Raw genomic sequence first — 23,531 nt, forward strand, 5'->3', positions numbered from 1 at the left:
CACATTTCCTGCTGATCATCCAACTATGCCTTCAAAACGATAACAGGAGGCAAATCAGTCGTAACTATCATTAACATGGCTGTTATAACACGTTTTCATACAAATGTGGACCTTTCTTTATTTTAACGTTTCTGAGAACTGCAAGCTGGTATATAACTGCTATAGCGCTTTAGAGGTGCAAGTACAGTAAATGCTAAATTGAAAAACCTAAAACCTTTAAGCCATTTTAGAGTTTAGGCTGATTTGCATCAAGGAGGGTAACTGTAATGATGAAAAAAAAAAATATATATATAGTGCTAATATATATAGATATATATATATAAATCACTCTAATTCTATGTTAATCCAACCCGATCTCACGGCAATTCGTACATTTTTCACAAGGTGGCTTATTCGTACAAATCCGTATGACCACACTTGTACAAATTCATACGATTGTTGATTGTTGTATGAATTTGTACGAATGACCTACACCTAACCCTGCCCCTAAACCTAACCGTCACTGGGGTTTAGAGAAATGGTATAAAAACGTACAAGTGAGGTCGTACAAATTCGTACGAATAAGCCACCTCGTAAAATACGTATGAATTGGTCGTGAGATAGCGTTGGTTAATCCCACTTTAAAGAGCTTTTTTTAAAGGCCCACGTTTTTTGCAGTTGACATGTTTAGGTTTAGCATTTGTAGTTAATTGTTGTTTTCATTTTATTTTTTATGTTTATTGCCCTCATGTGAGGTCATTTCTTCATTGCGATCAATCATAGACAGTAAAAGAAAGCGATCAATGGACTACACCAGGATCACATGACTTCATCGTCACCACCAACTCTTTCAGTCTTTCCTCCAATACATCATGCCAACAGACCTTCTTCAGTCAAAGGTCTTGCTAAACTAGGCTACCTAAACCTTTACGTCATGATTTTAGCATAGCTGAATGCTGTATTAACCAATCAGCTTACATTTCATTAAAAAAAAGTTTCTGTCCTAACAACACAAGCCCCTTGCTAATATAATTCAACATGAAAAAAGCTTCAAAAGCACTCTCTGGTGGGAATAAATGCCAGAGGCCTTCTAATAATCCTCTAAAGACACTGCTTAGATGCTGGAATCAATTACTCATAATGACCGGGATCTTTAGTACAAATCAATAGAAGCTCAGATCAGATGCTCGGCCAGCAAGAGTCAAGCATTTAGCAGCTATTTCAGTGGCTCCTCTCCTCACCCGTTCGTATTTGTGAGTAAACAGCGGTTCTGGCTCGGTGAAGCTGAAACGGATGAAGGGAGGGATCAGAAGGAAACGCAGGGGAAGGTAATTGCAGTGGGCCGCTAATGGTGGGGACACCGCTAGTCAGGACACCTTCGCGCAGGACGCTCGATTGCACAGGTGTTCTTCTCTGTTATTTCTGCTCTCAAAGGCACTTCTCTGATGAAGACACACTCGCCATGTAATCCCCTGCCTCTAGTGATAATGGGGCGGCAGAAAATGCGTCAGAACAAAGGTTTATCGAAAAGCAATTGTTGCAGAGTCTCCTAAACACATGCTTCGTATTTAACACCAGCACTTAACACCAGCCAAAGTATATGATAGGAGTACAAAAACACTTCATATGCCAGACGTGCTGCAATGCAGGTCAGTACTTTAGAAGGGAGAAGAAAAAATAATAAGACTACCAAACAAACAGCATACAATGTTTTAGGACTGCTCAGACACTTCTGTGCTTCTCAGTATGACATTTTCTGTGAAATAAAAAAAAAAAACTGCTTTCTGGACTACATTGTGTCACAAAAACTAGTACGATAACTTTAAACAGATACCAACCCTTGAAGTAAATTTAGTTTTGGCAAAATAGTTATTAATACAGATTTTGTGCATGTTAAAATTCGCTGTGCTGATCAACAGAGAGCTGCTTGCTTTGAAACTGACTACAGAGTGAGCCAGGATTTACATGAGATACACTATTGAGAATGGACCTTTTCAGAAATATTGCTATAGAAATATTGTCACCTTTAAACTGAATTTTTATACAGTAGTTGAATATTCACCAAAACCTTGAAAGGAGTGAAATGTGTCTAAATAAACAGAATGAGCTTCGAACATACATTTATGAAACCTGAGCAAATTCAGCTAAATGAATTAAAGCCATAAAACCATTCTTGTATAATCATAGAATTCCGATTAATATGAATGTATTGATGAATGATAGTCACAGAAATGTGTTCAGCTTATGATTTATGAATGAGGCCCTATGCCACAATCACCTTGTCAAATGTGGCTATATTTATAACTTATATAATTATTACATACAACTTTTAGGAATGGCTTTATGAAGGAAAACTATATCCAGAACATGTCAAGGAAATTAAAAACTGATTACAAACACTGTAAGCGGTGATTGACAAGTTGTTTTGCTTTGTGTGAGTGTGATATTCCTATTTTCGGGATGGTTTTCCATTTATGGTACACAGGAAAAAGGGGTGATTTCACAGGGAGTTCATTTTCTAGTCATGTTGTCCTAAACCTCAATGGTGAAAAACTATTTTGGCGACCTCCAAATTAAAACATTCAAGAAAATCTCTTTTAATCGACATGCACATGTTACTAAAAAGCCATCTTCTGCTTTGATAGACTATAATTCTCCAGCAGCCTGATTGTTGTCAATCCACTTTAAGAATGATAGGACAGCATTACATTTTTTATTAGATGAAAATTTCTGCTATCATCAAAATACATAAATGTATGCATTTGGTAGACGAATCCAAAGAATCCAAGTGACTTACATTGCATTTTGGGCAGACAATTTATCAGTTCATGCATTCCCTGTGACGCTTGGCATTGCTAGTTCATTGAAAAAACTGTTAAAAAGTGACAAAGTGATTTGGAAATTTACATGAATACTCATGTCGCAATACATTGATTTCACAATATATTCCACATATTTGTCTATTTTCCATAACCATGTTTATCATAAAATCATTATATATATTTTTAAATCATCTTGCAGACTTAATAAATATTTATACTCCATTTCAAACATGAAAGATATAAAAATAAAAAAAATAAAAAATTATATATATATATATACACACACACAGCGGCTACAAAAAGTATTGAACACATCACAATTTTTCTCAGTAAATATATTTCTAAAGGTGCTGTTGACTTGAAATTTTCACCAGATGTCTGTAACAACCAAATTAATCCATACATATAAAGTAAAACAAAACAAATAAGTTCAGAAATTAATTATAAAATGGAATGAGACAGAGAGAAAGTATTGAACAGATGAAGAAAGGGAGAAACAAAAAGGCATGGAAAGTGAAGACACCAGCTGAAATCTATCAGTAATTAGAAAGCAGTCCTGCCCCTCGTCAGTGGAAATTAATATTAGCTGGTTCAGTCCCAAACTCTACAGAACCAGGATGATGAAGATGAAACAAGGGTGGACATTTGAGCAAGACAATGATCCCAAACACAGCCAAGAAACTCTCGACTGGTTTCAGAGAAAGAAAATAAAGCCGATCACCTGACTTGAATCCAACAGAGAATAAGATCAGAGTTCACAGAAGAGACCCACAGGATCTTCAAGATTTGAAGACTGTGTGGAAGATTGGGTCACAATCACACCTGAGCGGCACATGCCACTAGTTTCTCCAAACAGGAGACGTCTTGAAGCTCTCATTACCAACAAACAAGGGCTTTTGTAGGAAGTATCAATACATTTCAGTATTTCAATACTTTTTCCCTGTGTCATTCCATTTTATTACACATAACTTAATTTCTGAACTTATTTGTTTTGTTTTGTTTTATTTGTATGTAAGGATTAATTTGGTTGTTACCAACATCTGCTGAAAATATCATGTTAACAGTAATTTCAGAAACGCATTAACTTGGGAAAATGTTCAATGCTTATTTTACCGCTGTGTGTATATATATATATATATATATATATATATATATATATATATATATATATATATATATAGCAAGATAATACTGATAAGATTGTCTTTGTATTGAGCATTTTGGTAGTTTGATTAAATCAAGACATTTGTGTCACTCCACATTCCTGTATTTGGTGAAGAGGTTGTAGAGGACCCTCAGTGTGGACTTGAGGTCACAGATGACAATGTCTGAGGAGACAAACAAAAGATATGATCATGACCGTGGTCTGTAATGAGGCGACTGTACAGACAGTTCATTTCCATATGAAACATTCCCCATCTTCCTTCTCTCAGCATACCTGGCATCTCATACAACTGCTTATGTCCAGTGCTGCTTCTAAAACACATTAACAACTTGATTTCCACTTTCTTTGAAGAAAAAATGTGCACTGTCACCCTATTGGAGCAAATGTTTTAATATTCCAATAGTTCCCATTAAATACTTTTATAAAGTTGAAAGTGTCCTGCAGCGTGACAGGGAGACCAGTTCTCACTACTAAGTAACAATTAACTATGACTTTTGCCTCACTGAACTCCTAATAACTGATATTATTTAGTTAGTAAGGATGTAAAATATGATCATGCAGAATAATGCATTCATTAATAAGTGCTGTATAAGTACTAATAAACAGTCAATACTAATATGCATGCTAATAAGCAACTAGTTAATAGTGAGATTTTTTTTTTTATCCTGAATCTAAAACTAGTTAAACAGCACTGCTGTGCAACCAGTTTTTCTTTATTTTAGACATTAACAGCAAACATATTTTGGTACCGATGTATTTTGCATTATGCCTCATTTAGTGAGAACCGCCCATGAGGCTTATTCTCAGTTAGATCATGTGCGCCAAATTATCCAGATGTTGTATAGGCCCTGAGATTTGACTTGTGAGAGAAACTCTGCTGCAGCAGCAAATTAAATGCAATTGTAAATGCAGCATGCATTCGGGACATTCGCCAAGCCTTTTGGGTAAAGCAACTACAGCACAACTCAAGTCCATTCACATTCATTTAGATTCAACAGCAACAGGACAGGAGGCAATGAAGAGATCAATTACACTGATACACATGGCAAATCCTCTTAACTACAATAAACTACTGCAATCAGGCAACATGCCATGTTCCTTAGAAATCAAGCACTGTGAAACCTGCTACACAAAACACAAGCACACCTGATCTCCAGTCTTATTAGAGCAAGGAAGTTTACCTTCTGGCCTGGGCTTTGGCTTCTCCATTTTGCCATCTTGCATCAGCTCAAAGGAAAATGAAACATTGTGCACCTAAAGCATACAATGCAAAACACTGATGAGAAATTAACAACAATTTTAATACAAATAGTGGTGCTAAAATGTTGTTTATATAATGTATAATAAATCAGTCCATGAACCCCCCAGGAATGTGTGAAGGTCCATGGACAGATAAAAAAAAAAATATATATATATATATAGGAGATTCTTTACAAAATGTTTACATTAATTTTGTATTAAAGTCAGTATAAAATAAAATAAAAAAGTATGCATACTACTTACTGTGAACAATTAATCCACTTTACAAACCTTTTCTGATTTTTGTCCTCCAAAAAGTCAATTTCACCAAAAGTTTCAGAAAGTTCAATTAAAGACATTGTAAAAGTAATACATATGAATTGAGTTTTCTGTAGAGACATTACTGCTTTGTTTGATAAACTATTATTCACATATAAATATTAATGATCAATACACATACATAGAAAACATAAAATATGTGACCCTGGACCACAAAAAGTGTACATTTTTATGCTTTCCATTGATGTAAGGATTATTAGGATCAGACAATATTTGGCTGAGATACAACTAATTGAAAATCCCCTTTGAAATTTTCCAAATGAATTCTTGACAATGCATATTACCAATCAAAAATTAAGTACAAAATAAGATACAAAATATCTTCATGGAACATGATCTTTACTTAATATCCTAATGATTTCTGGCATAAAAGAAAAATCGATAATTTTGACAATGTATTGTTGTATATCAATGTATTTTTGGCTATTGCTACAAATATTCCCTAGTGACTTAAGACTGGTTTTGTGCTCCAGGGTCACATTTGGCAAATTAAAGAGCAAATGTGTTTGAGGTTGGTTTGTGCTTGAGGATGTCACACAAGCAAGTCTGAACATACATCTGACAAATTTTAATAAAAGCATCTTTTAAATTAGTGTTTGGAAAGTGAATGACTAATTTTTAAGTCTCACTGTTCACATCCATTTAATAATCGATGAATACAATTCTAGATTTTTAGTTTTTTTTTTTTTCATTTAATTCCTATTTCCTGTGAAAGGTTATTATGTTTAAATTATTAACCACACTCTCACAATAATTTACAGTACCTTATGATCAAAGTTTTCAGGGATGAGGAAGAAGCTACAGAGGGGCACAAAGTATCCTTCTAGGAGTCCCATCAGTAAGACCAGGTACACACCATCAGCAAACTACAGGAGATCACAAACACTAACATCTGGGTTTTTGAACATCTCTCCTTACCGATATTCAACTCAACTCCAGTCATGGTCATGTTACCTGAGTTTCCAGCTCGGACACCTCCAGGTTCAATTTGTTTAAGTGCTTGTTCACAAATGTAATAAGAGTCTGATAAAAAGACCAAGAGATCAGAGTCAGATCGTCAAAGCTCTCTGTTTGTAAAGCCTCTTAATAAATCGAGTGAAATGTGCACTTGCCTTTTTCACCACATTCAGTTTATCTGGTGCATGGTCAAAAAGGGTATCAAAGGCATCTCGCTCTGTGAAATAAAACATCATTTCTCAAATGCAAGACCTTAAGCACTAGAGAAGGTACAACATATTTTTATCACTTTAAAAAGCATGCTAAGATGTACAGTGGCTGCAAAACAGATCTGAACACTAAAGCTAAAATGTGGACACTAAAATACAAAAATGTCAAAATTATGATTTATATTAAACCAAGTGGCACCAACAAAACAAATGCAGATGTTAAACCTTTTTTCAGATTAACTGCAATTATTTTAACAAACTGGTCTGAAGGTGACTTGTATGAATGTATGAAGTCAGTTCTTAACTAAAAACACAATCCACTTAAGTTTGACAACCATGAAATCTATAAAACCATAATGGTTGTCTTTGTGTTGATAAGTATATCCATTGGTTTATTTAACCAATATTTCTGATCCAGAGCCATAATTTTACAAAATAACCGTTTTCTAATTTTGCTGCTCTGCATACATATTTTTCCTCTCCACGTTTATTTTGATATCTTTTCTTCGTAATAATTAAATAGCTATATATTTAATTTTACTTACACATTTAATTAATAAATTAAATAACAATATGAATATATGGTTATTATATCATTATTATTAAAATATGTTGATTATATAATATAATAATATATGATACTATATTAAATGATTCTGCTATTGTACAATTGCTTATGGAGATCAATAGATAGATAGATAGATAGATAGATAGATAGATAGATAGATAGATAGATAGATAGATAGATAGATAGATAGATAGATAGATAGATAGATAGATAGATAGATAGATAGATAGATAGATAGATAGATAGATAGATAGATAGATAGATAGATAGATAGATAGATAGATAGATAGATAGATAATGTATTGGCATTAGTGCAGCTTAATTGTAAAAATGTTTTTCAGGCCGCTGTAACTGAATTTAAGATGTGCAAATGATATATAATACATACCATATATTCCAGACAATGCCCTATGGGGAAGGAAACAAGCATTATTATTTCAATATCAATTTGGGAAACAAAAGAGTTCAACGATGTATTTATGTCTGAATGAAAGGGTTTTACAAACAGTCTAAATGGCAAAATAATAACCAAATTCAGAGGGACATATCAAGAGTGCCAGGATGAAAGGCAAACAAAAAGATTAGGGGGGCAGGGAATGCTCCGGTCCCAAGAGCGGGCCGATCAAACAGAGCTGGGTTCCAGGATATTGGCCTAGTGGACGTCTGCCCAGCAGCGGCTCGTCTCCACACAGTCAGTTCTGCCCCGGCAGAGGCATGTCTCAGCAGCTGCTGCCCGAGTCCACATCAGAAGCCAAGGAGCTGCTCTCGGCCTTATCTCCCAAGCTGATTCGAGCCCGCTGGACCGCTGTTAATCAGTAGCAGGAGTGGAGAGCTGGAAGAGCAACAGCTTCGGTGCTCAACCTCTAGAACCACTGCAAAGCTGCTCAGAAGCAGAAGGATCCAGCTCATGACCAACACACACACACACACACACACCCTGTACACCACTGCTCCATGACTGGTACGTCACTGCATGCTCCATCCACTGGATCCCTGGTTACTTTATACTTCAACACATAGACCAAACACACAGTATACTATAATATTAAACAATACACTATCTGCTTTATATGTGCACTCTGTCATGCTTATTGTTCAGAATCATACATTTCATTCAAAAGGGTCTGTTTTTGTTTTGCAAAAGGTATTAGCATTATAAATGCATTTTTGGCATAGATTGACATTAGTGAAAAAGAATGTTAAATTTAGCATGCTTTTAAAAAGAGGAAATAATAAATTATTGTTATGTGGGAAAAAATATACTTTAAAAGATTATTCTTGAGTGCAATCTGAATGTAACATTTTTGAACACCTAATTGCATGTTATTTACATTTAAATGGTTGGTTGCATTAAGTTGACCTTAGGAGGGTATTTCAAAATAAAGATGTAATTGAATATCTGTAATGATAAATTGAATTTATAATTTTGTACATATATATTACAATGTTAAATTCTAATAACATCTCATATCAAATAAGACACTATAGCTCAAATTAATAATGATTTTGCTAGTACTTTACATAGCTTTATGCTAATCAGCACATCACAATAATTGTACTTCTTTAAAGTGCAACAAAATATTAAAACATAATGATTCAAAATTAATTTTAAAGTAAAATATTTGATTTGACATTATTACAATACGCTCTTTTCAAAAGTGCACTTATGGGTATTAAGAAACGTTATCTTTAAAGTGTGCACTCTTTAAGTACTGTACATTTAAGTGACCTTTTCATTAATATCCTATTATCTTCAAATATATATCTATTATTATATATACAAGGTTTGAAATACACTAAAGGGTTCTGCATCATAAATTAATAATTAAGAGCCTTTTTTTAACAGAATTTATTCATCTTGGTTAATATAAATGTAATGTTTATTAATAATTTACATTTTGGTCATTGTTAGTTCACAATAGTGCATCAACTAATGCTGTATATTGTGTTAATGTATGCAATCCTATTGTAAATCTATCTAAGTCTATTCCTTTCTTTGCAATACTGTAAGCAATTATAAAAAAACATACCCTATGTTGCCTGTTATTTCCTCCTGAATCTGCCGAGACTGAAGTATTCCCTCACGTTTCTGTTGGGATGGAGAAAAATGTGCTAAATAATGTGAGGTGGGCAAGAAACAGTTAATAATCTAAAGTTAATAATCTAAAGTCTAAAGTTTCTGCATTTGTTACTATTATACACAATCAAAATGATATCATTGTAAATGTAAAATTGTTCTTATGTTAATTGCCACATTAAAAACAAATTACATTAGAATGGATTTATGACCAAAGTTTTACAATTAAAGCACACTGTAACAAAACCGTTGAATGAAACAATAATGTAACTGAGAAGCATAAGGCAAATGAATAAGCTATAAATTATGAACAAAAATAAAAGCACCTGAACCACTACAACTTGAATGGACACATGGTCTGGGAGTCTGATAGGGGCCCGGAAATGCTGAGAAAGAGCCACCAGCAGGTGCAGAATGGCCACAATGTTCTTAGCATGAACAGCTGAGAAATACACAAAGGAATAAACAGCAGGAGCAAAAAATGAAGTGCCTTCTGAATGTATACCAATGTTACATATTCTACGTATAATGAAAAGAAAGATCAGCAGCGAAACATGCTAAATATTATTTCCATCAGTGGTTTTCATCTGGTGGATCGCAACCCAGTTATTATTGGCAGCAATGAAAAGTATTTATAAAACAGTAAATACAGTGTTTAAAATATATCATGCGTATGAAAAAACAGGCAGAAGCTACATACTGTCAACATTCCATTTAATGTTCCGGGAGGAAACTTTGAGAGTGTCATTGATCTTTTCCAGAACCGTCTGGAGCTTCTGTTTCTGAGCGATCTCACACTGCGTCACCTCAGCCACATTCAGCTTCTCTCCCTCCAGGTTCTCTGGGAATACAGACACCATTTAAAATAGCCTACTGGGTCTTACTGGAACAACAATATAGGCTCTTTTCCAGAGCGGATTCCTCACCAAAGAGTTTTTGAAGAATCTGCCCATCATAGAGGTCCTCGGCTAGATCCTTAACAATGATTCTCTCTCCCACCAACACGTCATTGATCCAGTCAATGAGCACCTGTCATTAAAGACCAGAGGAGAGGAGATGCTTGAGAGCTCTGGAGAATGACTAATTGAAAATGTATGAACAAATCAATTGTACTGCAAATCTACACTTTTTAGTTACAAGTTGGCCACCATTGCTTCCTTTAGTTGCTCTATTATTTGATTAGATAGATACGTTCAAATATTGTTTCCTGTTATTCCAAGTATTATATACAATTAAAAATATTGCAATGACAAACTTGTATTATATTTCAGAGTTGGAAGATGAAGCTCCGAGTGAACCTCTTAACAAAATACCAAAACTAGTGAAGAAGATCGAAGAAGGAGTTTGTATTAGAGTCATGTTGGAGCTGATTTACCTTCAACAGCTCTTGGAGTTTGGGATCATTCCTTGAGTTGGGATCAACCATGGTACGGATTTCATTCTCATCTTTTGAGAGAGAAATAGGAAATACAGCAGCTTTTAGTATGACTAGGGTTGCATTTTGAAGACTGTTAACTTTCCATGGGAATTAATGGGAATATAAGGGAATTAATGGGAATAAACAAGAAATGTGCAAAATTACTGGAACTGGGGACTTAAATGTAGTTGAGAAAAAAATCTGATATTTCAGTTTTTCTGTTTTTTTATAAATGTGCAAAAATGTCAACAATTCTGTGTTTTTCTGTCAATATGGGGTGATGTGTGTACATTAATGAGGAAAAAAACGAACTTAAATGATTTAAGCAAATGGTTGCAATATAACAAAGAGTGAAAAATGTAAGGGGGTCTGAATACTTTCCATACCCACTGTGTGTGTGTCTATATATATATATATATAAGTATGTATGTTTGTATATAATAGTTTTATAAATTTCCCCACATTTCCGATGAATTCCCATAAATTCTCCTAAATTTGGAATATTTCCAAAATTCCCCAGTCTAAGTTCCCAAGGAAAGTTTACCAAAAATGTCATTTAACCAGAAATGTTCTGCCTCCTTGCAACCCTAAGTATGACAGAGTATATATATCATATATCATCAAATTCATCAGTTGAGTCATTTTACCAAGCATGGTGTCTTCAGGGTCCAGCTCAAAGGGACTAGGGGTAAGCGGCAGGTTAATCGCATTCATTCCCTCCTCCTGGAGCTCAGACACTATAAAAGAAGAAATGCATCACTATATCAGTCCTACTCAGTCAGACAGACAGACAGACAGACAGACAGACAGCAAACAGATTCAGAAAAGTAATTATTTACCATTAAGTTACAATTTATATTAAATGCATTTAGCTCTGTTGTTCTTCAACCAAGTGCATCATGATTTTCTGGAATAGGCGGAATAGATCTGCTATATTGCTGCTGCTGTGAGCATGTAAAAAATACTGCTGCTGCAAAAATATAAGCGATTTGAAATAATCCCATATAATCAGCTGTGCAATGCAATTAATGATGTGTTTATATCAAAGTGAGTTATCAGCCTGGGCCATCTAGAGTTTCATGACAGAACTTTGTATTTGTAATTGCATATTTAACATAATGAAATAATTTAGTATATTTCCTTTAAACTAAAGTCAAATAAAAACCTACATCACATGAATTTACATGTGCTTTAGTATATTAGTCAACACAAAAATAAGTGTATCAAAATAAGAGCGCTTTTTTAAAGCATGACAAAAGATTATTAAAACGCAATGCTGCTTTAAAGTAAAACTGTTGATTTAACATTAAAAGCGAGTGATTACACACTTTTTTCATTGTATGTATGCTGAGAAACATTTGAAAATGTATTCTCTTTAAGTAGACTTAAGTGACCTCTTATTCAATCAATATATTTTCAAGATTTAAAGAACACTATAAACGCACATTCAATACAATTAGGTGCACTTCTTTTTTTTCAAGGGATTGTTATTCACTTTATTGACATGAATATGTTGTCTGTTGGAGATATGTCATTAGTTGGTTTTCTACTGCTGTAGTGGACATTGGACATGCAACTCTTAACCTTGTTAACAGATTAGTGATAGTTACTGTTTATAGATTAAGCCTCTAAATCTTGCTGTTGCATTGAATCTCTCATTTAATTGACCCTGTCTGCTATCCTGTGAATCAGTACATGTGGTGTCTCAACCAGCCCTCATGCAGATGATCTTCTAAACACCCTCTCTGTCTCCATCTGCCCAGTGGCCCCATCAATACTGGCCAATCAGTAAAGCAATGCTGCAGCACATCTCTGTGAGAGGCAGTCCAGAAGAAGAATCGGTACAGATCCCTAGAGATATCGACATCCTGTTTTTAATCAACACTGAATCCTGCCGTAGCTGCTTCTAACATGCTTTAAACACGGTCAGTTGAGGGCAAGGGAAGCAACTTCCTGGCCTCTGAATAAACTTGTAGGTTTAGAACACATGCGTGCCAGCTGATTTACAGCTTGTGAATTAACTTTTAACGTTTTCATTTCTCTTGGGGTGCCAGTTTGTATTTCTTGTTGTGGCATGGGGTTCTTTCTCTCTTCTTTTAGGCAGTGAATGTACAAACCCACAAATAACTAACTATATATCTTGTCACATGGGACAAAAAAAAACTAAGCCGAACAGTTTCATCCCTTCTACACTAGCCTATATGAGTGACAAAAGATCAGCAGTGACATTCAGAATAGAGGATAAGACCAGATCTTACCCCACTAAGAAACAGATTTTAAGAATGAAATATGCAATTCAAAAAGTTATGTTTAGATTGTCATTTTAAAATAAATAAATGAATTGAAATGAAAGTCTGTTTGTTTGTTTACACAGGAAAAAATCTTAACCCTCATGTTGTGTCCTGATTATGTTGACCCAGACAGTATATTCAATTTCCCGAAGATGTTAAAGTTACTATATTGGACTAAAACTTACTTTGCTTATACAGGGTTTAACAGCTCCACTTCCAAAATAATAATAATTAAAAAAAAAAAACCTTGCCAAATGAACATTGCCACAGATTAACCACACACACACACACACACACACACACACACACATATTAGAGCAGATAAATTAAGTCTGATCAGTCATTTCCAGCCTGTGGTTATTTAAATAAATCTAATTTGAGATATACAAGCAAATTTAAACATTTTTATTAGGTAAAGGATTTTTAGCACAGCACAGGGTTAAATCTTGAAATATTTGAATTCTATTAATGATAAAGAATAACTGAATCCAATGAAACTCTGAAATATCACTTCAAATCAATTTAAATTATGTTGTTATTGTGTAATGTTTCTCACAGTATACATAGGGTAAAATAGAAAATATAGGGAATAATATTTTCTTATTATTTACCCAACCTTTCACAATGAGTATTTGACAGCCACTTCTCTTCCTTATATGGTCACAGGAGAGACACTCACATAGTTGAGTCTACTGTAGATCAACAACAGTGCAACTGTACTTACACTTTACATTGTTATAAAAATACAAAAGAAAGAAAGAATTTTTTTTCTGAGATTAAAAGCACTTTTCAAGATACCATAGCATAATTTACAGTAATTACTATACATAATTTTAATTTTTATGTAGCTACGTATTTAACGAGACTGCATTTCTGTATCACGTAGCCTACTACACTTTAAAAATAAAACGAGACATAAATATACAGTGCAAGTGTTCAGAACTATACTGTAGCCTAATCTGAAAGATAGATGACTAAACTTCAACGATCTTAAACGAGCAGAGAGATTTGTTTGACATGCAGAGAATAAAAATAAGACTAGTATCAGAGGGAGATCGACTATCCATGGACTGAAGCTGAATTCACACCTTCTTTTGCCTTTTTCCTTCTTACTAAAGTTCCTCCAAGTTTTCCAAGAAAAGTCTCATCTTTTTTCCTGGAGGAAGGCGACTTCGGAGTCGGAGGTTTCGGCGAGGACGGTGATTTCTGCGGCGAAGAAGCCATTTGTTGAGCTAAACAATAAACGCGCCTCTTATCTAGACGTGCAGAGCAAATAACTGATTTAAAGTTGTGGAGACTTCTTGAATTCCATCAAACGGAAGTGGAATTCCAAACATTCGAGTAATGACTCTTGCTTCCCTTCTGCACGAGCGCTGCTTCCCAGACTAGTCCCGCCCTGACTGACTGAACGCTACTTTCGCTTTATTGTCTTTTCTTATCAGAAGCTGTTTTCTTTATAATCTCCATTACATGGCGTAAATGTTATAGTCACAGCAGTTATTTATTTATTTATTTATTTTTATCACTAGCAGAAAATATAAAATGGCAACATGGATTAGATGTTGCACACAAAAAAAAAAAAATATATATATATATATATATATAAAATATAGTATATAGTTTATCAGTCAAATTATCTAATCAGTAAAATGCTTTTAACTACAAAAACTGACATTGTTTAGCTGGAAATTACATAATTTTGGTGAAAAATCTTAATTATTAGCAGTGAATTCCATGCATTCCATGTGATGTTGGGGTTTTTAGTTTACCACTTTAAAGCACTCCATCCCGTTTTATAAAATTGCAATAAATTAATACCACAGTATTAACAATTCAAAAGAAGTTTAAGGTGAAAGCCGCATGTAAATGGTCAATTCTTCACTGAAAAATGGTAAGTTTAATATCCATCATAGTCATCCTGTTAATTTTCTCACGGATTGAATAATAAAGTCAAAGACTCACCAGATCATATTTATGTGTATACTTATAGATATTTTATGGATATTTTAAAATGTTTAATACATTTTTCTCAACTATTGACTTATTTTGTTTCTTTCTGTGACATTTGACCATAACAGGAAAAAAATAGCAATGTCTCAAGTCTATGCATTGAAAAAAAAAAGATGCATAAACAAGAAAAACATTAGTGACTATACAGAAAATAAACATCTTAGGTGTTTGGGTTGTTGTTAATGCAAATGCAACTAATGCAACTTAGGTTGTCTATTTCTTTAACTTGAGCACTACTATTGCAAAGATTACTCTTCTTTACAAGTAACCAACACAGCAAGCTGAAAAGAAACACACACAAAAAAAATGAGAATTGAAAATTGAAAATGTAGGACCTTCAGCAAGATTTTTAAGAAAGATGCCAAAGCTGTTTTCAGCAACTGTGAACTGTACTGCTTCCTCAAGACACCTAATAATTAATTTACACTGATTTACCACCAGGCATGTTAATTTATTTACCATCTTATTGAAGTGCTATACTTGTTGCTGTTACTTTGTATTAGAGTATTTGTTTCTTTATAACCATGGTTCTATATCACCTTTAAGGAAGCAATCATTATGCTTTTTACTCATCATTTAGCCATGACTTACTACTTACGCCTCTAAAACTCATTTAGTACAATGAGAAGCTTGGCCTGACAAAGACCCCATTCAGTTCGTAAGCCTATGCTCCTTCCCTCTGATACAATTATCTCCACAAAGCCATGTAAACAAGCAGCACAATGAACACAGCCTTGCCCTGGGCTGTCGTTAGAGCAGATTTTCCATGCAGTCATGCACTAAAATCTTATGCACGGTCCTTCTGGAGACTGGGAGGAGCCTATGTATAACTCTTTCACTGCAATACAAGACCACCGCTCTGCCTTGACACACAGCCCTCAGTCTTTCTTCCTAGCTTTTATCACAGAGCTATTCATTTGAACAGATAAAGGCTGATATGAATGCACAATAAAAGAATTTGTAGAGTTTGTGTTATGTTTCCCAAGGATTTCTGGGATGAGCAAATATTGGTGTTCTTATTCAGTCTTTCAGTGCTAAGATAAACTGTGGTGCTGTTTTAAGGACTAGCAGAGGATAAAAAAAGTTTATCATATTAAATGATGATTGTGCTGTTTTTTTTTCAAGTCATTATGTTCAATGCAATTTCCAGATCATTTTATTTTTGAATGTTAATAGCTGTGTTATTACTATTCAAATGAAAACATGACATCTCCCAGGTTCAATCTTTAGCTGTAATGTACTATACAAGAGAGGACAAAAGCAAGGAAACAACCAGGACTATTGACCTCTGGAACAGCTTCTAGTTTACGCTACACAACAAGCCCCCCTCGCTATTTTCAATTCGCCGAATGACAGCGTGGGGTCAGACTGTGAGCTCTTGACACCTTCACTGTGAGGTCAATACTTCTCTCTTCCACATGCCATTTTCTGCCACAGCGAAGTGCCTGAAAGAAGCCTTCTGAACACTTCCATATCATGCAGTACATACTCCATATGTTATGACTCACACTTCTCTCTGAGGATGTGATGAAGATATTGTTGCACAAACAGACTCGTGGAAGATGCCATAACTATACACCTGGACAAACACAACACAGATGTCAGGATGCTGTTTATAACCCATCGTTCTCATTTAACACAAATTCCATCCAAGCAGGTCTTAAAGCTGCAGTAGGTAACTTTTGTAAAAATATATTTTTTACATATTTGTTAAACCTGTCATTATGTCCGGACAGTAGAATATGAGACAGATAATCTGTGAAAAAATCAAGCTCCTCTGGCTCCTCCCAGTGGTGCTATTGCCATTTGCAGAAACTCCATCGCTCCCGGTAAAAAATAACCAATCAGAGCTGCGGTCCATAACTTTGTTTGTGTTCAAAATGTAGAAAAATGTATATAATAAGCGAGTACACCATGAATCCATTTTCCAAACCGTGTTTTTAGCTTGTCCTGAATCACTAGGGTGCACCTATAATAAGTGTTTATATTCAGACTATTTTAGATTGCTTCGGGGATACCGCGGCGGAGTAACCCAGTACCTTTGTGATTCTTCATAGACATAAACAGAGAGAAGTAGCTCCGGCTACGATGTTCTTCCGCAAAACGCAAGCAGTTCTGTTTATTAACCGCTAGAGCGTCAAAAGTTATCCTCCAACTGGAGTTGTGAAATGCAGAAATAAATGGAGAGATGATACAGAAAACAAATGACTGACTGACTAATTGTTTATTACTGTAATCATTCCTTTAAACCAAATTGCAAGAAACATTTTTGATGCACATAAAAATGCACATACAGAGTCCATCAAATATGGTAGACATATGGTTAAATGAACAATGCAATTTTACACAACACATTTCAGCTTCTACAAGATCAATTGAGGTTTGTTATTGTGCGTTAAGAAAGATTGTTGAGTTTCCATTTACCATATTTGATGTGCTTCATGTAAACTGGAAACAAATTGGTATTCTAAAATAGTAACATCGTATTAACTAGTTTCATTCAAGTCTTTGAATTATCAAGAAAAAGTCAATTTCATGGGTAGAAATGGGTCTTTACAGAAACAATTGCAAGTTTCCATTTTTTACATCATAAAAATGTAGTTGATCAATATGTAAAAGCCTAAAGTATATTTGTTCCTCATGTAAAACACTTTTGTCTCTTCAGAACATTTGGATTGAACTGCTCGTGGTTCATATGGATTCATTTCATTCGTTTTAAAGAGGAACAAAGTCTGAAATGAAGTCTCGTGAAAAGCCATAAAAGAGTTAAAAAAAACGTAACATTACTTAACAAAGAAATGTATATTTATACTATATATGAAGAGTTCAGATGCAAAAGCCTCTAAATGCCATCTGAAGTTTTCATCTAAAATTAGGATTTTTATCAGGCTCCTATATTTATATATAGTAATATTAATAATATCTTAATAGTATATTATTATTATTTACATATAACAAAATAGTAGGCGCACATACAATATTTATATTTAAAGAGTGTATTTAGAATATTAATAATAATTGATTTTAATTGATATTTAATCAAATGTTTTTATTTATAGCTTTATAATTAATCAACTTTAAGCTAGATTTATAGATGCTGTAATGTTAATAAAATGAACCTTATTTGAATAGGTTAGTATTGAATGAATGAAGTAATCAAACTTACATTTATCACCTGACAGACTTAGAAACCACAAAACAACACCCTAGCAACCACTCTGAATTGCATATGCAAGTGTTGATATTTCATTAAGCATAATATACTTATGAATAACCTTAACAGTTTTTCATCAAAACCTTTCAGGAGAATTATTGTTTATGGTTTGATAAGACGCATCGCACCTTAAAGAACGAGGTTAGCCCATTGAAAATGCCAGTGTTTGAGAGGGCTGTAGGATATGATTGGTATGTTTGAAACACTATATTTTTGTTCCTCTGAGGCTTTTGTAGATGTGTTTGATCTGTTATTTTCTCCCTCCACTTCAGTGGGACCCTGCGGAGGCGCGCAGTCAGAGCAGCGCAGCAGAGAGAGGAGGGTTAGCTCGGTCCGCCCCCCTCTCGTCTGCCTCCACTCACATCCTGGCCACCGCAGAGGCTCTCACAGCACCCCTGCTGAGGTCACTCTGGCCCAGGTCAGGAACAGAAAAATACCCCCCTCCTTTACCTCCTAACTCTACAGCCTCTCTCTCTTTCTCTTTGGGTCTGTGCCATCTACGCCTGCTGTGGAAAAGCACTACACGGAAATATCCGCTGGGCCTCAAGGTCAATTCTGGATTTTCCAGACAAAGTCCCTGAATGCTGCGCTCTCGCTGTGCTAACAGAGGGATCCTGTGCAGAGTATGAACAGAATGTCCAGATCAGATCAGATATCTGACAACATAAAGAGAGAACTCACCCGAAGGTACACATTTGGATGAAAAAGAGGTCATTTCAACCTCATATGACTTGAGATGTATTAGGAAGATGTTCATGCTGCTCTTTCCAAGCATTGAAGCTGAAAAGAATTTGATGCTGTTGAGCTCCGAAAATGCAGAAATGTAGCATAAATATAGTCGGTTAGACTCGTGCACCATATTCCAAGTCTTCTGAAGCCATATGACAGCTTTTTTGTAAAATAAAATAAAATAATAATAATAAACTCAAAACTCATTTATGTTCATGTTAAAAATGCAAAGATGTAAATAAGATTTGAAAGCCATGCAACGGCAAGATTTTCAGTGAACAACAACCTGGTTTTCAGTCTGTTTCAGGATTATAATAGATAACTTGAACTAAAATGTGAAAAAAGTTACTTAAAATTAAATTGAATGTTTTGATATAAAGTTGATTAAATATGATATCAATTAAATGTTATTAAATATTTAATTTGATTTAAAAACTTAATTAAAAATTTATCAAAAATATGTAGACATTTAAAAAAAATGCAAAAATAAAAAAAATAAACACAAATTAAAATAAAGAAAAAAAACTAAATAAAAAATGGAAAAACTTAAAAAATGTTTATGAAAGCTGCAATTAATATCTCAATAAAACTAAAACAACAGTTATCTTAAGATTTCAACAATCTTATAGGACTTTTTAAATTAATAAGTAATTTATATTAATAATCAATCAGTCAATCAGTAAAATGTGTCTTTTGTGTTTCACTGAAAAAAGGATAAAAATGCACATTTGGAATTACACAAGGATGAGAAAATATTTTTCATTTTTGGGTGAATTGCTTTAAATGGGTGATCTGGATGTGAAGGACACAGATGTACCAGATGGTCTCTGCTTGGAAACACACACACACACATATACACGAGCACCATTCACAAACACACACACATTGTCATAAAAGTTCACAGGGCCTATAATTCTATATTGTTGACCTTTTTTCTCTCCGGTCTCCAGGCATGTAATGCTGCACGACTCAAACACCATTTACCCAAACTGAAGAGATCATCTGCCCGACATTATTGGGCTAAATGCTTTTCAACTGGGTATCTATTTTCAGGAATTGCGTAAGCAAAGAGTGTTCTGTTTAAAATGGTTTTGTAACGTATGCCCCTATATCACATAATTGAATTGACTAGCACATGTTGGTGGAAAGTCATGAAACCAATCCGCACCGCACGCAATCTGCTGTGGAGAGCCGAGCCCGGGCAAGATTACATAAGAAATGGAGGAATCAGGATGAAAAGAAAGAAAGAAAGAAAGAAAGAAAGAAAGAAAGAAAGAAAGAAAGAAAGAAAGAATAAGACTACTAGAAAACAAAGAAGCTGAAAAGGAGAACAGTAAGAAAAGAAGAATGCAGAACCAAAACAATCGTTTTAGTTTTGACATTTTGACATGTCTATATTCATATGTTGATAAGGAACATCAGAAGTGAGATGTTCATGAACAACCTTAACCTTTTCATTCTCTGGATGGCATAAAGAGATAACCTTCTGCTTTTGAACGTCTGCTTCTTCTCCGTCTTATCTGCTCTGAGAAGATAGTAGTCCAGAAAGGGCTGGAGATATGCTTCAGCTGCCATACGCTTGCAATTTTTTGACTTTTATTTGTTTTGTCAGTTTTCTGAAAACATATTGTCACAGATACGGTGAGCTAAAGAAGATGAAGATTAATGCAAATAGTCTTTAATAAATCCACACAAGGGTAAATACAGGACAGAACAGGCAGGAAACACACAAGACTTGTATAGAGTACACCAAAAAGACAGAAACAGAAAACAAAACACAACTAATATAGTGGAGCAAATGGGGATAATTAACCAGACTTAAAATTGACACAAATGTACAGGCTATTTGAAAAACGTGAAGTATTAGGCCTAGTATTGTGCATTATATCACCTTTCACCATCTTATTTTTGTGATAGCCTAGCCCAACAGATTGTTGTTTTTGTTTAATAATGCAGAAACCAATCTCAAAAAAGCTTTCATGGCATTTACTGCAGATTTCAAGCTGAAAAGCAGAAAATAATAATAATAATAATACAGGCAAATACGTAAAGACCAAAATTACAAAATGCATATTAAACCACATTTTGTAGTTTAAGGTGGTCAATATCGCCCTCTGTTGGCCATAAACCGTTCACAGACTCTCACCTGAACATAACTACTGATTAATGTTTATAAAAGCATATTTTAGAAATATAGTTCAGTTTTGTAACAATTCAGACAACAAGATTCGCAAAAAAAGAGTAAGCAAAAAGTCTACTATGCAAAACGAAAAAAATAAAAAAATAAAATGTATTCTAGAGATCAAAACTATTTAATTTATGTATATTGTAATAATTATATATATATATATATATATATATATATATATATATATATATATATATATATATGTATGTATGTATATATATATGTATGTATATATATATATATATATATATATATATATGTATATATATATATGTATGTATATATATATATATATATATATATATATATATATATATATATATATATATATATATATATATATATATATATATATACATATATATATGTATATATAGGAAGTCAGTGATAATCTATAAACAGATATGTACTGAAAATAATATACTGCTGTATATTGCAGCTATTTAGAGGTATTATGAATGTTGAGCAGATCGTGGCATTCTAACATGATGAACACCACTAAACATGTTAAAATGATCTTCTCACACACAAGCAATAACAGCTCAGCTTCTTCTTACGTCTAAACAGAAATGTACCTAAATGAGACTTTAGGCCTCCATCTCATATGGCACATAACTGAGAGAGCTGATGTGAGTATCAGATGTCTTGTTCCTCACAAATATAAGCAAAAAAATCACTAAATCATGACACACGTGTGATGTAAGCTTAGATGTAGATTCAACTTCATAGGGAAGTTGGAAAAATGAGCCTATTTTCAAAAAAAAATAAAAAAATTGAGTGTTCCTCTGACATTATTTTAAAAGTTAAGTGACCCTAAAGAGAGAAAGAACTAAGTCAGGAAATTCATACGCTTCTTATAGCTTTCAGTGAGATCAGATAAGCAAGGATAAGAACCTACAATTGTGCATAGTCATACTTAACTAGGCATAAGGTATTAATAAGGGTTATATTGACCCTGTAACATCTTTGCTACTCTAAGTTTGCAAAGTAAACAAAAGCATTGTGGGTTTTAACACCTTTGGACCCACCTTTGGAGGTTTCCTGATATGTAACAAACACACTGAACGACCATTTTGGTTTCAAAGAAAATATATCAAGAACGAATATGAGAACTACCGGTATAATCATTTGGAAATATTTGGTAATTAAAACACACCAGAATCCTAGATTTGTTGTATAATGTTATGGGAGTAGTGAACAGTGAATTCAGCTTCAGTTTGATATATAAAAAAATGCTATCTTTGTTCATTTTTTCCCATCCCAAATGTATACCCAAAATGGTTAACTGGTAGATAAATGTACTATGGAAGGAGTTGAGACAGTGGACACTGACATTAACCAGATAAGCAACTAAGATACGGTTTTGGTGATAATAAAACAACACTATCAACAAAATGCTATCCTGGCCTCCAAGGTATATAGTTTAAGAAACGAACATGTTTAATTGAGGCCAGGACTTTTCACTGTGACAGAGCTTCAGCTTTTCACACTATAGTTCATTCACATTATTATCACCAGATGTCTTAGCTGTAGCAGCTCTGCTCTGAACTCGAGCTCTTGCAAGTCTATTTGATTGAGGGAAACAAGGGTTCTTCCTTTCAGGGCATTCGTCAGCCCAATGCCCCATCCTACCATAACTGGGGCAATTATTAAGTTTTCCTTAGGCAATAACATCATGGAATCATGCATGGGATCCACACTGGATAAATGCATCCTAACATTAATTACCATTATTAACATCAACAGCCAAAAAAGTTTCATTATGGACCTACCTGAAAGTGATGCACTTGTCATCTTGTGCTTTATTTTTTTTTTTTTTTTTTTATGCCCCAGAATGCTAATGTGTTTTTGTTTGTTTGTTTGTTTATTAGTTTTTTTTTTTTTGGGGGGGGGGGCATTGATGTCTATTATGATAATTTGCAGTCAGTCGCAAACATGATGTATACCGTAAAATGCATATATATATATATATATATATATATATATATATATATATATATATATATATATGAAGAGTTCAGCCTCTAAGTGCCGTCTAAAATTTTCTTTTCAAATTTTGCCTTTTTATCAGGCTCCATATGTTTGGGTTAAGACATTTTACTTTGATGTCAGTTTATAGGTCCTTTTCCATGCCATTAAAGTGAAATAACTGAACACAAAAATACGAATTTCAGATGGCACTTATGCTTTTGCATCTGAACTCTTTATATGTTCATGTTTATATTTGTATTTATCTATATGCATATGTTAATATTAATATAGAACCAAAATTTGTTGTTTTTTTAGCAAATGGGATGATGCCAACTATACCCTTATTAATAATTATT

The 23,531-nt window shown here is 34.0% G+C and overlaps 1 protein-coding gene across 1 annotated transcript; it reads right to left on the reverse strand.

The window, feature by feature from the left end:
• Positions 1-2,256: 2,256 nt before the first annotated feature.
• Positions 2,257-14,455, reverse strand: parvab (parvin, alpha b). Its single transcript, XM_026268431.1, has 13 exons — positions 14,152-14,455; positions 11,420-11,509; positions 10,731-10,801; positions 10,282-10,384; positions 10,056-10,196; positions 9,682-9,797; positions 9,309-9,367; positions 7,667-7,686; positions 6,657-6,718; positions 6,499-6,567; positions 6,309-6,410; positions 5,148-5,220; positions 2,257-4,129 (listed from the first exon to the last, which is right to left on the reverse strand). The coding sequence occupies exons 1-13, from the start codon at positions 14,285-14,287 to the stop codon at positions 4,053-4,055; spliced, it is 1,119 nt and encodes a 372-aa protein (XP_026124216.1). The 5' UTR covers positions 14,288-14,455; the 3' UTR covers positions 2,257-4,052.
• Positions 14,456-23,531: the final 9,076 nt, after the last annotated feature.

Source organism: Carassius auratus, chromosome 7 (genome assembly GCF_003368295.1).
Source record: "Carassius auratus strain Wakin chromosome 7, ASM336829v1, whole genome shotgun sequence".
Classification (NCBI taxonomy): Eukaryota; Metazoa; Chordata; class Actinopteri; order Cypriniformes; family Cyprinidae; genus Carassius; species Carassius auratus.

What these genes read in the sequence shown, in the direction of transcription:
- parvab (XM_026268431.1), bottom strand. Translation starts at nt 14,287, where the DNA reads ATGGCTTCTTCGCCGCAGAAATCACCGTCCTCGCCGAAACCTCCGACT. An exon ending in AACTGAATGTGGTGAAAAAG is followed by an intron (nt 6,568 to 6,656) that starts GCAAGTGCACAT and finishes TCTTTTTATCAG; the next exon opens with ACTCTTATTACATTTGTGAA. An exon ending in TGTCCGAGCTGGAAACTCAG is followed by an intron (nt 6,411 to 6,498) that starts GTAACATGACCA and finishes GATCTCCTGTAG; the next exon opens with TTTGCTGATGGTGTGTACCT.